This window comes from Castanea sativa, chromosome 8 (genome assembly GCF_040712315.1).
Source record: "Castanea sativa cultivar Marrone di Chiusa Pesio chromosome 8, ASM4071231v1".
Taxonomy (NCBI): Eukaryota; Viridiplantae; Streptophyta; class Magnoliopsida; order Fagales; family Fagaceae; genus Castanea; species Castanea sativa.
Genome location: NC_134020.1, coordinates 3,772,052 through 3,789,661, shown reverse-complemented (window position 1 = coordinate 3,789,661; position 17,610 = coordinate 3,772,052). Strand labels below are relative to the sequence as shown.

The 17,610-nt window shown below is 35.4% G+C and overlaps 1 protein-coding gene across 1 annotated transcript; it reads right to left on the bottom strand.

Moving 5' to 3' along the window:
• Positions 1 to 1,820: 1,820 nt before the first annotated feature.
• Positions 1,821 to 17,400, bottom strand: LOC142608450 (uncharacterized). The gene is made up of 6 exons (XM_075780229.1): positions 17,259 to 17,400; positions 10,758 to 10,858; positions 10,195 to 10,272; positions 9,925 to 9,996; positions 3,821 to 3,918; positions 1,821 to 2,880 (listed from the first exon to the last, which is right to left on the bottom strand). Exons 1-6 carry the CDS (start codon positions 17,280 to 17,282, stop codon positions 2,315 to 2,317), a joined length of 939 nt encoding a protein of 312 aa, XP_075636344.1. The 5' UTR covers positions 17,283 to 17,400; the 3' UTR covers positions 1,821 to 2,314.
• Positions 17,401 to 17,610: the final 210 nt, after the last annotated feature.

The window sequence follows — 17,610 nt, the reverse complement described above, 5'->3', positions numbered from 1 at the left end:
TTGGTCCCAGCAAAGCAACCATTTCCTTTTAAGAAAACAAAAAAAATATAAGTACAGTAGCTGCAAAACCTTTGTAGCATTGCTATTTGTTGCCATGGGTGTTAGTGGATGGCATCTCCGGCACCATTCCGATAGCTCCTTGTCATCTGTTTGCCAAGATTGTTGGTGTATATGGGAGGTGGGTTTGTGAATGGAGGTTGCTGAGTGAAGGGGGTGGGTAAGATGGAGATAAATGATGTTTTGATGTGGCACGTTTTTGACCTTCAAATGTTTTGTGCCACATGTCCATCTGAATAAAAACTAGAGAAAACTAAAGAATTTTGAACGGGAGGGGAGCCAGACCCAAGAAAAAAAATCCAAGTTTAAAAAGTATTTGAGATGCTGCCTATGAAAGGAAGAATTATATGTTGCATTTTTTATGTAATGAGTGTCTCAACACGCGGGTAACACACTTTTACTCACATGTCATAAGATTTGAGACCCACATGAATTGAGATAAGCATTACTTTGAAAGAGCCTAACTAAAATGTATTTCATTCTTACTTTTATTGTTACATATAATGCAATCCCCATGGCTTTGTTTGGTTGGGGATGGAAAAGTGGAGGGACAAAAAAATATTTTAATTTTTCCTTAGTGTGTTTAATTGGAAGAAAAGAAGAGTGGAAGATAGAAAACTCTTTTATTTGGTTGAGAAGAAAAAATAAAAGAATATAAAAGATATTTTGTATAAATTTACTTTCATGCCTCTTTGATACTAAGAGAGTAAAATTCTCTTTGCTTGATAGTGCTTCAGATGAGGAACTGAGAGGTGATGAAAAATATAAAGATGCCAAGTTTACACAAGATGATGATGAAGTGAAAGATCTTGGAGGTCTTAAACAGGGAGAGCAACACCCTGCATTAGAAGTTGTTGAACCTCATGAGAAGAGGTCTACTAGAGAACTTCGAATAGTTAGCTTCAAGAATATGTGTGCTTCTTTTGAAGGGGAGCCAAGGGTTGGATTAAGGAGATCAAAGATGAGATTAGTTATTTGAGATTGAAAAGTATTAACATTGATGAGGTGCTCTCAATGCTAGTGAAGATAATGATGAAGGTCAAGCTTGGTGTTAGCTTGACCAACATGAAACTGAATTAAAGAGCAAGACTGAAGATCTCCTTCCTTAGTAGGCTGTAGGGGGAGATGGTTGAGTCTAGCCCACTTTAGTGGCCAAGTGAACCACGTGACCTGGAGTCCTAATTTTCCTATAAGTATTAGGCAGCTAGGGTTATTAACTGACACATATGAAAGATATATGCTTTGTGATGCGTGTGGGCCGCATTGTAGAAAATAAAATAAAATAGAAAAAAAAGGAGAGGCAGCCGTATAATAAAGAGTGAGGTGAAAAGTAGCCTGGTGTGGCAAAGACAAAGAACAACAGCCGATTGTTATTGTATTTGGTATGGATCTCAAGTTAGGCATAAACTTGAGAGGATATTGTATTTGATTTGATAATGGTAAAATCAATGCAGCTCTTTAAAATTTGGTGATTATTTTCTTGGTGTATATTTTCTCTATTTTTGCATTTCATAGATCTGAGAATTTAATGTATATTCCCTTTAGAAATAGCATTACAACTCAAGGGAATTTTCAAAATAAAAAAGAAACCATCCTTGCCATATTTACTCTCACATGAAAAAATGTCATTCGTGATCAAAACAAACAAATGCATATTGCACTCAAAAAGCTTTCCTGCGTAGTATGTAGAGATCCTACTAGTAATCTCCAAGGCATGACCAACCCATGGAGCTATGATTCAGACTTGTTTCCTACACATACACTCAAAAAAATGAATTTACTGGACATCTAATGCATTGCTATAAATAAATACAAACATCATTTCAACTGTGAAGTCATTCAGGTTAGAATATATCACTTACATAAGAGATAAAAGGACAGAATACCCAAAGTACATAAAAATACATTAACAACAATGAGTCATTGGACAAGAAAAACCTTACTCGACCAGCCAGCTGCATGCTTGAATTGGTAAAAAAAATCCCCACTTTTTAGTTCCACCCATTTATCAAACTGGGCACCATTTGATTCCAACTTTGCTCTCACATGATATCTTTATTAAGGGCTGTAAAAGTTAATCAGCATTCACAAAGTAAACCGCTGTACCACCTCAGGTTCAGTCTTTTGCCATGCATACCCTGACGATAAATTTAGCAAGGGCTCTAACACATACGTGCTCATTAGAGATTCAATGGCTGTAACTGAAAGCCTGGAGAGCTCCAATGTGAGTGTACTGCTGTTTAAGATTTTTCAACCCTCACTCTGTGTTAGCATACTTTACGTTATTGCCTTTTGAAATACAACCATCCTTCCCGGACTGCAATCCCAAGGCATTAGCAAACATCCTCTTTGCAGCTCCCAAATGCTCCTTTTTCAAGTAGTCTTTATCAATTCCATTCCCACTACTTCCATTCTTAGATATGCTCACATGCGGGGAAATCTTGTCATTTAGCTTTTGGGGCGTGTTGCTTTTACTTAATGATAATCCACTTGAATTTTTATCATTGCTCTTCACTCTACCATAAAAATTCATATTTTGGTGTGATGAGAAAATAGTCTGCTGAGATGCTTCCAATGCATCTGGTTGCCCACAATGCTTTTTGCAATCCATCATAGTAGCAACCTGACTGTTTGGATTCATTCTGTGGCCTAGGGCATGTGCAATCATTCGGCGGGCAACCATGGGAACATTTCGTGGCTTCCGCTTGACAGGTTCATTAACATCTCCCGAATCCACTGAAAATATTCGGTTACGAGCAGCAAAATAATCTGCTCTTCTCTCCTCAAGTGAATGTTGAAATGAGGGCATATTTGTCTTCAATGCTGAAGCAAATGCAAAATGTTTAGGTCTCAACAACTAGTCATTTAACAACATTGCACGTTCCGGAACAAAATATATGGATATCAATATTGAACTTGATTGGTCAATTTGTTCATAAAATAAAAAAAATAAATAAGGAATCATGCTTCCAACTGTAAGATGGTATTTGGTTTCATTAACTATGGATAAAAGAACATCAGACTAAATTTTGCTCCATTACATGGACGCTAAAAAATGGTTGCCACTTCATTTTTTTATCATAAGGCTTCGTCATTTACTTTATCTAACTGCTACTTTGTTGCTAGGATGGTAAACAAGGATGTGGAGCGTACACTAATACATATACACTTCAATGTACTAACTTATGATTTTGCCAAGTCCACATGCAAACAATGAGAGAAATCCCTCTGAGACATCAATGGCATGTATTTAAAAAAAAAAAAAACAAAAACAAAAACGTTCTCTTTTTTAGCTCTAACCATGAACACTATAGAGCTATCAAGCTGTTAAAATAAGGCATCCAGATGCAAAAAAAATGAAAGTTGCAGTTTTTTCAACACCAAAATGCATTAGTTCCGAACACTAACATAGTAAAAGGTGTTATAATTCAAACTTCCAACTAAAATTATGAATGCCAATTGCATAAATTTGACTGTAGCTGAGGCTTATTCTTTTTTTAATAACTGTAGCTGAGGCATTTCACATACTCAAAAAGTAAACCATCATTGCTGCCAATTAACACTATTTTTCACATCTTTTTCACACCTTCAAATTCTTTTTAATCCAATATAGATATTGATAGATATTAGCATATGCATTCTAAACTTAAGAATAATGTAACCCGTTTCACAAATGATATAAATGATAGCGACTGGTTGTCAACAATATTACAGGGGAGGTTCAATAACCCGAATTATGTTTTGAGGACAGGAAAAAGGTTACCTGGCAAAGCTTCTGTTCTCCTCAACAATTGATGTGACATTATTGGAGATTGAGGCTCTTCATACTGCCACAAAATGTCACTAACAAGGATGGAAGGTCTGCAATTTGAATATGTAGGTTATTTAGAAAAGACATTTAATGAGCACATCAAGAGCCCAACAGCTAGACTATTTAATAATGTGCGATATCAATAAATGTTTTGGTTTCAGGCCACATGTTATATTTTCACTAAACTATAGTTCAAAGCTATATATATATATATATAATTTCATAGATTTTCTAAAATGATTTGCTAGGATAAAACGTTGATGTCTCAAATGGCACGACCAGTTTGGTTGTTATGATAATTTGTAAACCTTTTAACACATGTTTCCTTTGAGAAAACAAAACTAATAATAATAGTAATAATAACCTGATTAGATTAGAAATTCAACTCTATATAATTGATTAGATTCCTCAACTGATGCACACTTCTGATTTTCAACCTCCAACAAAATCTATCCTCACCTTAACATCTTTCTATGACAGAATCAACCAATACTAATCTACAATAAGTCAATCCACTATCTATTTTCTATGGAACTGTATACTCAGTTTTTTAAGTAAAAAGATTATTGGGAAGTACAAAAAGGGGTACAACACAAGTAAACAAGAAAGCCACTTCTGGGGGTGGTTTAGCCTGCCAAATGAATTCACAAGGTGACTTAATAACCTCCCCACCCCGTCTTTTACTTCTAAAGACCGATTAAGTTTTAACGCCAAACTTTTGTTTCTTACACAATGACCATGTCATCATTTCCTTCCCAACTCTTCAAATATAGCATACCAACACAGGTTTAGAAATAAGTTTGAAGACCCTAATTCCAATATTGCACTACCAAAGAAGTGGAATTGAAAAGCATAAACAAAACTTTGGCCCAATCATTATGTCTCTTCCCTCCACCATGCAAATAGAGCCTTCCACCTTATCAATGATGAAAATCAAGACACAAAATAACTACCACCATCAGACCTACAAGAACATTTAAGCTCAATAAGGGTCTCTAAATTGCCTTAAAAAGTAAACAATTAGAACTATTTTGTTTTGTCAAAAGTTCACCTGTTTTCTTCCAATCAAATCCCCACATCAATCAGAATGGCATGATGCTCCTAGATATCCTCATATCTTCATCCCCAAATTTCTCATACCAAGTCTCCAAGACACCTTTTGAGAGATGAACAGAGCACCTAATGAGCGCAAAAGAGCAGGAAAACTAAATACCACAGATCTCTTGTAAGTTGCAACTGGGCATTGCATCAAAAGGTGATCCAAGGACTCTCCATCTCTCTTGCACATTATTCAACTAGTCACACTAAATAAGAATTTTACATACAATTATCAATCATGCATTTTAGTTTTAAAGTAATATTTTTTTCCTATCACTTAGAAGTCATATTTCAAAATTATGTGTAAGATAGTTGTTTGTACCCATGGCTTACAGAAAAGAAGATTTTCATTTTAGTGAACTTAAAACTTGTATGCAATGCTGACACAACCTTGCAATGAATATTTCCTTCCTTTTCCCATTCAGATTCTTGGATTCACCATTGATCACATAAAGTTCGAACTGTAAGCTTAAAACATTTTGGCATCCACCTCAAAAAGTGCAACTTGTTAGTTATCACATATGGGACAAAAAGCTTTTGATTTATACCAATCACAGGTATGATTTTGCACCACAAAATGATAAAGCTGATCTTTTTAGGTCTAAATACTCATCAGCCTGTCTTTTATGCTTTCTAAAAAGTGACAGAGAGCATGAAAATGAATAAATTCTTGGTTTCTCAAGTGATGAAGCATTCCTTCTAAGCATCATTGGAACCTGACAACACATTACCAAGATACTAATCTTTGTGCAAAAAACTTAATGCCTTAAATCCAAACACCTTGAAGTCAATTGCATTGCACATTCTAATGCAAGTTATCCAAGAAGCTCAAAGAAAAGCCAGCTCATGTACCAACGAAATCTTATAATCACATTCAATTTGATGCGGAATTGGTGCTCTCTAGGCTACTCTTTGTTGGTGGCTAAAAGGGGATGGTAAGTTTGACAACCGGTCTTACTACCATGCGATTCAGGGTGCCTCGAATTCTTTGTTTCCTTGGAAGGGTGTTTGGAAACCTAAGATTCCTAAGCACGTGGCGTTCTTTTTGTGGACAGCTGCGCATGGTCGGATCCTCACTTTGGATAATCTAATACTTAAGGGTCGCCCTTTGGCTAATTGGTGTTGTATGTGTAGCTGCGATGGAGAGTCGGTTGACCACCTTCTTCTTCATTATCCTGTTACTCATTCCCTATGGGTTCTTTCATGCTTCAGGCTTTTGGTATTCATTGGGTTATGTCGGGATCGTTGGCGGGTTTGTTATCTAGTTGGCATTAGTGGTTTGGGAAGCATAATTAGGCAATTTGGAATTTGGTTCCAGGGTGCTTAATGTGGATTGTGTGGTTGGAGCGAAATCGTCGATCTTTTGAAGATAAAGAGAAGACGTTGAAGGAGTTAAAGATTTTATGCAAACGCAGTCTATTGGATTGGTCTCGTTGTTGGAGTTTTACTGAGTGCTCTTCTCTCTCTGAGTTTATGTCTTCACTTAGCTTAGTCTCCTGACCCCTCTCTTGTTGTTGTGTTGTGTGTTCTATTTTCTCTTGTTGTTCATCATCATGAACATCTTGTACTTTTCATGTTTTTTCTTCTTTAATATAAGATTTCTGATTACCTATCAAAAAAAAAAAAAAATAGGTATGGGCTGTAGAATAGTCCATTGAGCCTTATTTTATTCTGTCTTGCATTGCTGTCTTTAGGTCCATCTAGTTGTGCTAACGCACAACCATAAAGAGCTGCTCTAAAGCTCTTTCTGGACTAGAAAAAAAGGGAAGGGGGGGGAGGGAGATGATGCTAACCCACTAAAAACGTGTTGGGTCCTCTTGAAGCTGGAAATAGCTTTAAGAGCTAAAAATTTGGAGCTTTTAGGAAAACACTAAATAGTTTTCTGTTAAAACTCTATATCACAAAAGCTCTACTACTAAAGCACTACTGCTAAAGCTCTACTTCCTCTAGCAATGCCAAAATGGTATTTTATTCGGTTTAAAGCTTAATCTACTATTAGACTACGGATCATAATAGGATAAGGATTACTACAGGTCTAAGTGTTTGTTTGGATGAGCAGGGGGTTGAAATTAAGCTGTTTATTCAGCTTATTTAACCCATGTACAATTTTCTAAAGTTTTACTTTTTCTAGGTACAGCTGTGCTTTTTTTTTTTTTTTAATATATATACAAGTAGATACAGCTGTACTTTTGCCAACTTTTTTTTAAAAACCCAATTAGCCAATGAACCTAAGCTCTCCCAAAAAAAATTTTTTTGATAGGTAATAAAAGTTTCATTGATAGGAGAAGTACAATGTGTTTACCATAGTAAACCCACTACACTTGAAATGAATACAAACAAATTAAAGGGAAGAGCTAACAGAAATAAGGAAATCAGACATGGAAATACAATGCGTAAGACCCCAAATACGGGACCACTCAAACAAAGTCCTAGATAGCAAACACTTCAACAGATCTATAGGTCTCTCAATGTCTTCAAATGTTCAAGAATTGCGTTCCTTCCACATATTAATCACATAAGACATGCCGGTACCATATTCAAAATATTTGAAGAAAAAGTCCCCATCCAATTTTATCCAAGCAAAAAGAAGAGAAACACTTGTATTCAGCATCACCCATTGGACTCCAAACATAAGGAAGACTTCACACCCCAAAGCATGAGCAAACTTACAATGAAGCAAAAGATGATCCAAAGTGTAATCATCACAACGACATAGGCAACACCAATTCACAAGAGGCAATTCTTCTTAACAAGGTTATATATTGTAAGAATCCCACCCCTAGCAGTAATCCATAAAAAGAAAGACACCCTTTTAGTTACCTTAACACACCAAATACTCTTACAAGGAAAAGAAACAAAAGGGGCATCCAATAATGAGTTATAGAAAAAGCACACATCAAAAACACCACTACGAGTCAAGTACCAAATCAGGGTATCATCACCCTACTCCCTTGGTATTTTGGAGGAAATATGCTAAAAAAATGAGTAAAATCTCTCCAATTCCCAGTCTTGAAAGTCACAAGAGAAAAGTAAGTTCTAGCTCCTACCTCCCCCATCTGGTGTAGTAAAAATCAGATCATCAAGCCAACTTCTTGACGACAGCATAGGCAAATAAGTCCGGATACAAATCTTTCAAAGAACTAGGACCGCTCCAAGGGTCGTACCAGAACCAAATACGAATACCCTCTCCTACCACTTTCACCACATGACCAAAGAAACTCTCTACACCTTTCCTAATGTTCTTCCACATCCCACAACCATGTGTCCCTCTAACAACTCTAGTGCACCAACCTCCACTAGTCTCCCCATATTTGGTGGCTATAACCTAAAGCCATAAATGAGTGACTTCATTCCCAAAACGCCATAGTCACTTCCTAAGCAAAGCTTGGTTAAACAGCCTAATCCTCTAGATCCCCAAACCGCCTACCTCCACTAGCCAAAAAACCTTTTCTCAAACAACAAGGGGATATTTAAAAACTTCAATTGATCTCCCCCAAAGGAAATTCCTCTGAATGTTTTCTAATCTGTCCACCACATGTTGTGAAATAGTAAACAATGATAGATAATAAGTGGGAAGACTCAATAGAGTGCTCTTCAATAAGGTAAGCCTACCCCCTTTTGACAAATATAATTGCTTCAAACCTGATAGCTTTTTTTACATCCTTTCTATAATAGGGCTACAAATTGAAGAATCCATATAGCTTCTTTTACATCCTTTCTATAATAGGGCTACAAATTGAAGAATCCATATAGTGAGCCCCAAGAGGCATACCCAAATAAGTCATGGGCAATCAGCCAACCTTAAAACATAAAATACGAGCCAGAGCATCTAATAAAATCCATCAAGATCCCATCTTTCTGAACCTTCATCAATATTTTAAGCTTTTAGACCTAAGCCCTCGCCTTTTTCTCTCTCAAAACCTGTGTAAAGCCCCTTTCTTGCTCCTACTGCTGTCCACCAGATTTGATATGAGAGTTCTTTGTCATACACCAATTTGGTATCAGAACTTGTTTCAACATTCCATATTCATCATTTAACCATACTCAATGCCATGTGTTAAGGTCATCCTGATTTTCTTCACCACCTAAACTCAAATTCTATTGCCCTCTAAGCATCTTCAACTTCATAATTATTACTAGACTTCATGCCCTTCTTTAAAATTATTAAAAATCTAATCTTTTTGCAGATTGATGCCTCCTTTAACTCCTCGAAAATGCATTCATTCTATAGCTTTGAATTCCATATTCAAAGTTACGACTGGATTTATTCATTAAAAAGATTCAATTCAATACATGTACCCACAAGTGTTATATCAGATTTGAAATAGATTTCAGATCCATCTATTCGAAGTATTCATTCTCTTTTGATAGGTAAAAGGATTCATTCTCTTTATTTATTGGAGGCAGAACCAATCAATATTTCTTTTCTGATTCATCTTTGGAGTTGAATGCCTCAGTCATGAATTGTTTTTGGTCCAATTTGCAGGAATAAAAAGAAAAAAGTAAAACCCTTATGATAACTAGATCTTTTCTTGCTTTGACATTTATTTACTGAAAATATCAATTTAGCTTCACTAATTTTGTGTGTATGGTATCCAATCATCACTCATATGTCTTTTTCTCTATATAAGTAATGAAAAAAATATATATTAGAATGAAAAACAAACCCAGTACACTGGCTGTGTACTAAGGGAGAAGTACAATCAATTCAAAATACAATGCTCAAGCAAATCCAAGAGCAAAAAACAAGGTGGAGAAAGAAAAGAAGCACTCCAATCCAACAGAGTACGAAGGAAGAGGGCTTTAATTTCAAGGATAGTTCGTTCACATCCCTCAAAACTTCTGGAATGAGAACACATTGGGAGAAAAAAAAAATCTTCCCATCGAAAGGCCTTATTACCATTTTTGAAAGGACTGCATGTAAAATTTCTAGTCAATAAGCGTAAGTATTCACATACATTGATGTATCTGAGCATCTCTCCAAAACTAAGTGCCGATCATCACCTTCACCAACAGATGTGTGGGAAAATCTAGCACAAATAAATTAATCATTAATATTGACAGACGAACACTGGATAAGTAATATGTTCTATATAAGCCAAAGAGTAGTTCCATGAGATGAGGGAGATAAGGATGTACTCCATAATCAATTTAGATGTCCTTCAACAAAAGTATCAAAACAATACTATAAATCATCTAGCAAACAGGAAAAATTTGAAAAAAAATACCCAAATATTTCTGAAAGGCGATGCAAGAGAAGACGGTTATACGCATTCATTGGTTCTAACTCCAGGACACCATCAGAACTGCAAGCCAACATTATTTTGTTAGTATTCTCAATGAAAGCACAATCCAGGGTATACTTCACATAACTTCAGGCAATAAATCCTAACCATACAACAAGAAGCTTTACATAGCAGAAACAACAAAAATTACATCACCAACACAGCAACACCACCAATAATACAGATGCAACAAATTACCAACCAAAACTACAAGATTTTCTCTAGTCCCCATTCCCCCTCCATTTGAGCAAAAGAACTAGCAAATTTCATGAGTTAACACAGGCATGGAAGCGCACGCACACACACGAGAGAAAGTGAGAGAGAGAGGGCCTTTCTGGCTAATAAACTAGTGTATAACGGCCAAAAACATGCAAGGCATGGAAGCGCGCACACACACATGAGAGAGGGGGGGGGGGGGGAGAGGCCCTTTCTGGCTAATCAACTAGTGTATAATGGTCAGGCAAGAGGTTTAAGAGCAAAAGGACATATTATTAATGTAAGTCTACCTGGTATCATCCTGAATGAAGCTGACCAAGGTCTCTTCCACTGAGAGAACAAGATGCTTGGAAGGAAGATTGTCCTTGACAAGGAAAGCTAGTTCCTCAACCTATATGTTGGCAATACACAAATTAGTACAGAATGAGAAAAAATTCAAACATTTATTTCAAAACAATAAACAAAAATAATGAAAAATACATTCTAGATTTGTTTTAAAGAATCTCAAATATTTATTTCAAAACAAGAAGGGGGGAATCCTTTTTTTTTTTTATGAATAAAAAAACTTTATTGGAAAGAGGAAATTTCAGTACAAAACAAAAGTGATATACTGAGTAACAGTCATGAAAAATTACAGCTTTTGATTATACGCATAAATTCATAAAAATGATAAACTACAAATAAAATCATAAACATCTGAAACATGTTCAATCTAGAAAAAGTCCAATGACACAAATTATTAAATTGCACAGCCAATGGAGTATAATATTTTTATCAGTCCAGCGAAGTTGTACTAAAACCAAGCAGAGCTACAGAAAAGTGAGATCAAAAGTGTAATTTTTTTATGGAGGATAAGAAAAGAAGGAAATAAAAATCACATTAGCTTGCAACGAGAGGATATCAAAACTTCATTTAAGTTTCCAGTTCCACAATCTGTAAGTACACCCTAGAGATAAAAGCCCAAGTCATTGGAACGCAAGTAGGGAGAGAGAGAGAGTTAAACAGAATATGTTCTCACATGCTTGGCATAGACCATATCCAAATGGATTAATGATTCAAAATGAGGTTACATGGAGCATGCTTTTTGCAAATGAAATTATGTTTGTTTATGAGACTAGATAGGAAGTTAACTCTAACGTAGACTAGGTAAACTAAAATTGGAAGTTGACTCTAATTAGGGGTGACAATTTTGGTTAGCGTGTTGGATTTGTGTCGTGTCAAGGCAGGAGTATTCGACTAATTGGCCCAACCCAAACCCAACCTATTTAATAATCGTGTCATAATCTTTCAACCCTAACCCAATCTGTTGATAAGGCGGGTTGACCTGGCCCAACTCGCTTGATACGCTTAATAAACGAGCCGTGTTGGGTTGACACGAATATAACACAACCCATTTCAACCTGTATAATATTAAATATAACATCCATCTAGATTTTTTTTTTTTTTACATCCCAAAAGTAGTGCATACACTTTAAGTCTTCAACCCATATTCAAAATAATATAATTCAAGAAAAATATAACATCTATCTAGAAATAAGTTCTTTACACCCCAAAAGAAGTGCATACACTTCAACCCAAATTCAAAATAACATAGTTCAAAAAAATAAAATAACATAGTTTAGCAAAAATTTAATATCCTCATGGTTTGTAAAGTTTCAATTTCTAATTATATATCCCTTGTAAGTTTTTGTAATTACTCACTTTTCTTTTTAAATTTAAAATATAGGTTGGATATAAAAGGTATTTGACAAATCTAAAATAAAATGAATATTTATTTGTTATACTAATTAAACGGGTTGTGTTAAATGAGTCATTTCAGGTTGGCACAAATAAATTGGCGTGTCAACGTGTCTATTGCAGGTTACGTGTGTCGACCCGCTTATAACACGTGTCTTATCGTGTCGCTTTCGGGTTGACCCATTTATAACGCAAACTCGTTAAGGCCCAACCCTAACCCGCAAAAACCCGTGTCGGATTCATGTCATGTTCGCGGGTTGGGTCGAACATTGACGCCCCTAACTCTAATGCAATTCCCTTATTTTTAATATGAAGTATTTTGAGACAAATAAATTTTTTTGATAAGTACAATTAGGAGATGAATAAATGCACGAACTTTCCAGAATATTGGTAATAAAATTGAAGCTTGTACCGAATAGCATTGTAGCTCAACTAGCACCTCCTGGTGTTCCTAATAGAGTTTAAGTCCCCTTCTCTCCCGACTATTGAATGATCAAAAAATATATATAATTGAAGCTTGTATTCCAAAGGTCGCACTACGATTGGATAGTGATCACTCTATTCCACAAACTTCTTCAAGTTTCTTGATCTTTTAAATGTAAATTTTCCTCCCATTTTGGCTTTTCCGTTTGTATACATCCTTGTACTAGGGTTGCACCCTTTTTTGCTCTATGTTAATAAAATTGATTACTTATTAAAAAATTTGGAAGTTTGGAGAGATACTTTATAAGGGCTTTAGGCCAAGTAGGAGTAAATTTAAGTACAATAGAGATGGATGGATACTTCATTATATAACTTTGCATATGATACATGTTATCAACCTCAGTTAGTTAATGAGGATCCATGGAGCCAACCCCAATTTAAGTTTTTGATAAGTAATAAAAGTTTAATTGAGGATAAAATATATATATATATATATATGTATATATATTAAAAAAAACTTTATGCTTGCTATATTACGAATTATCCCAAAATATTAAATAGTTAGGAAATGGTGAATTTCATCATTTAACCATTTTTGTAACACTACCCCTTATGTGCAGGTCTAAACTCCCCCTTAATAAGGGAGGTCCAACACATGAAATTTTTAACATTTTAAATGGGAGGGTGGGAAAAGAAGGGAGGTCCAACACATGAAATTTTTAACATTTTAAATGGGAGGGTGGGAAAAGACAGTAATCGAGCTCAGAACTTCTTCTCTAATACTATGTTGTCTAAGCAAGTGTATTCAAGGTTATAAGCTTAAGCTATCAAGAAAGGGTGAGCTTAACCACTTAACCATAATTCTAACACCCCCCTCGCATGTAAGCAAAAACTCCCCCTTAAGAAGAAGGGCTAGGGCCCAACACATGGAACTTTTAACATTTTAAATGGAAAGTAAAGTGGAAACAAGGATTAATCTCAAGACCTCCTACTCTAATACAAAGTTAAATTACCAATCATCCCAAAAGCTTAAGCTGTTAAGAAATGACGAATTTAATCATTTAAACATAATTCTAACAATGCTTACAATGGTGAAGACAAAGTATCTTAAAAAATTACAAGAACACCGGATAGAGGATCTAAAAGAGTTTTGGACTCGCAAAATGGATGTACAATGCATAAAACCCCATGCCCAAGACCAAATCAAACAAAGTACGAATCAACAAGGGTTTCAATTGATCAAGAGATCTCTCAACATCCTCAAACATACAACTATTCCATTCCTTCCGCACTATCCACATCAAGCATGCCGGCATTAGACTACATGCATCCAAGGAATGTTTCCGAAACCAACTTCTAGCCACATAATAGAGTTGCTACAATCAATGGCATCACCCACTGCATCTGATCACCCACATAATAGAGCTAACCCATAGGACACACACAACTAGACCTTTAAAACCACACAACTTTTACTTTAATTGGACTTCACATGTGGGCCCCATAAAATAACTCTTGAGACAACTTTGCAAAGTAGTAACAAATTAATCTTCCATGGCTGCATCAATGGAAGAAAACGTCTCTCTTAGAAGGGGGAAGACTCAAGCCCATAAAGAGCACTTTGATCTTACTTGCTTATTTCATGTCCCCATTCACAATGTCGGTAAGTGTGGCATAAAGGCAGACGAAATTACAATGTGATTTCCTTTGAGGAGGCATGGGAGACGAAATTCCTTTGTTCTCTGTTGTGTGTAGAGGGCTTGGGTATTAGGAAGTTGTGTACCTTCAACTTTGCTTTGTTAGGAAAATGGCTATGGCAGCTTTACTAATGAGATCGATCACCTTTGGAGGTGCTTGGTGGTGGTGAAATAAGGAGAGCTAGAAGGAGGTTGGACTTCAAACTTAGTCAATTACTCACAAAGGATTGGTATTTGCACTGGAATTGGGGCAGCAGGATGGAATAACTTAGAATTCAGGGCAGAAGAAAAGTGTGGTTCTAGTTTGAATTATGGTGCACGGATGAGGTATTAAAACTTGAAAGATTATTTCTAAAGTTGTTTAAAAGTGCATAAACAAATTAGCAAGAGAATGTGATTATATCGAGGTTAACAAGGGTTACAAATTGGAATCCCAATTTTGTAAGGCAGGTTCAGGATTGGGACTTGGAGTATGTTAGACTTATGGTTAAGTGATTAAACTCATCATTTCCTAATAACTTAAGCTTTTTGGAGAATCGGTAATTTAACATGGTATCAGAGCAGGAGATCCTAAGATCGATCCATGTCTTCACTCTACCTCCCATTTAAAATGTTAAATTCCCACTTGCTGGGCCCCCACATATTAAGGGGAAATTTAGGCCCACAAATGAGGGGGAGTGTTAGAATTATGATTAAGTGATTAAACTCACAATTTCCTAATAGCTTAAGCTTTTGGGACAATCGGTAATTTAACAGAATAAATTAACACTCTTTTCAAATTGTTACATTCTTTTTTATTAGTAATTTTATTGAAAAAGGAAAAGGGACGGTCACATATAAATGATGTGAAACAATCCCTTTCCAAAGAATACAAGCACAAAGACAAAAAAAAAAATCTGTAAAATCAATGAATGACAACAGAATGCCACCCAAGGTAGTCAACCAATCATACAAGGACCTTAGAAGAATCTATTTGATTCAAAAATTTGGCTGTTCAACACATCAAAAAGCATCCTATTTCTTCCGAACCAAAGATTCCACATAACACTAAAGTATGGCTTGTGAAACCCTAGCAGCCCTATGGAGATGGAATCATCGTTGCCAACATTACATGAGGTCAATCACAAATTATATCATCACCGAAACTACCCCAAACAATGCAACAAATTCCCCACTATTACACATACAACACCAACCAACAATCAATAAGTTCCTCTTGTGGCAATTATCAATCGTCAAAAATTTCCCTAAAGTTGTTGCCCACACAACAAAATGCCACATTCCATGGCACCCTAGCACCCAAAATGCTCTTCCATGGAAAATAGTGGCCTGTGGAACCCCTAAGGGCACTGTAAGATGACATAACCTCAAATATCTAACTCCTTGCTAGCATTTACAAACCTTGATCTCCGCCATAAAATGAAGGTATATTCTATTAAGATGGAGAGTGTAATGAAAGACAAAGCTGGTTTGAAGCTGAACGTGCACAGTAATTTTATTTCCAATCTTATTATGAGGGTTTGAGAAGGAACATATAGTACAGCTTTTCCTTGGAGAGCTATTTAGAGAATGATGACACTTAGCCACCTTCAAATGTGGCATTTTTTGTATGGACAGTGGCTTTGGGGAAAAAATTTACAGTTGATAATCTCGTATTAAGATAGAGGTGGGCACATGTGTTTATGAGCAAACCAAACGGTGAGACCAGAAACCATTTGTAATTACATTGCTCATTCACTAGGAAGCTGTGAGCTTTCATATTTGTGTTATTCATAGTCAATTGGGTGATGGCAAAGTAGGTTGAGGAGCTACTGCATTCCTGTAGAAGGAAGTCTAAATCTTTAAAAGCTAGGGTTTGGAATGATGTTTTATTACATATCATGTGGACTTTATGGAAGGAATGAAATAGGTGGATGTCTGAGAGGGAAGAAGTGTCAATTTTGTGAATAACAAATCAATGCTTGTCAGCAATTTAATGAGCGTCATTAGATGAAAGCTGACCTTTTTGCATTGTAGACTAAGGATTCATTGCATATGTACATGATCATAAGGGTACACTAGACAGCTCACAGTCGAGTATTGAGCATATAGCTAGTTTACTACAACTGTGCCTCTGATCCCTGTGTAATATTATTTCTATCTATTCATCTTTACCCATCACAGAAATAATTAATAATAATAATAATAATAAAACTTCATATACACAATGTGGATTTCCCATTAGCTCAATTAGTAAAGTCTATTATCATCAAGTAAGAAATTTGGGGCTCAACCCCACTTACACCAAAAACCCGTTAGCACACTCATTTTATTTATTAAAAAATAAAATATAATAACTTCATATACACAATTCATACTCAATTAAACTCTACAGAGTCTTATATCTAACTACTTCAAAACGATTGTGACCATTGGTTATATCCATAATCATAAACAACCATTTGATCTTGACTAATCTGAGACAACAAATGCACTTAATTGTTGTTGAAAGTCACTCCTATATTCCCAGTCAACCATCTCAACATCTCCAAAAATTTATTTTTCCCTAAAAAAAACATTGATTTAAAACCTTTTTTATTACTATTTTGCTGATATCATACATTTCAAATTGACTAATCCAATTTTATATGCTAAAAGGAATTCCCATTTATATTACTTTCTGTTACTGCTAATTTTTGTTTTTATTTTTTATTCTTTTGAAAAATTAAAACAGAGAACACCCACATAACTCTGTAAATTTAGCATAACACAAACAAATTTACAATTTATTAGCAAAATTCCTTAAGACCCAGTTCGAGTATTGGCAATACAATTCATTAAAACTTTAAATAAATTGTAAATAATTCAAACAAAAGCCACAAAGCTTTAAACAAATAAGAAAAATTAGACCATAGAAATCGAGAGAGAGAGAGAGAGAGAGAGAGAGAGATGTACCATAGCGAATTGGGTCATGCTCATGTTAAAGCAGTGCAACAAAACTCATAAAAGAATTTCTGGGAAAGCGTGATACGAGCCGTTGTATGAGAGAGAGATATTGTTGATTGAAGGTGTACAAAGGTTCTAAGATACAAATATATATATATATATATATATATATATATATATATATATATATATATTCTTTTTTTTTTTCTCAGCCAAAAAAAAGGCGTACAAAGATTCTGAGATACAAACACAAAACAGGAAATTTCTTAGCTGTAGTCGCAGCCAATAGAGAGAAGACACAGCACTAAAAAAAATATGACATCAGTTTACTTGCCACATCGTTCTATCTCATCACAAATTT

Excerpts from the sequence above, each read along its gene's own strand:
- LOC142608450 (XM_075780229.1), bottom strand. The coding sequence starts at position 17,282 with ATGAGCATGACCCAATTCGCTATG. Across the intron at positions 10,273-10,757 it reads TTCATTCAGGATGATACCAG|TTCTGATGGTGTCCTGGAGT; the intron begins GTAGACTTACAT and ends GTTGGCTTGCAG. Across the intron at positions 2,881-3,820 it reads GAGAACAGAAGCTTTGCCAG|CATTGAAGACAAATATGCCC; the intron begins GTAACCTTTTTC and ends CATTTGCTTCAG.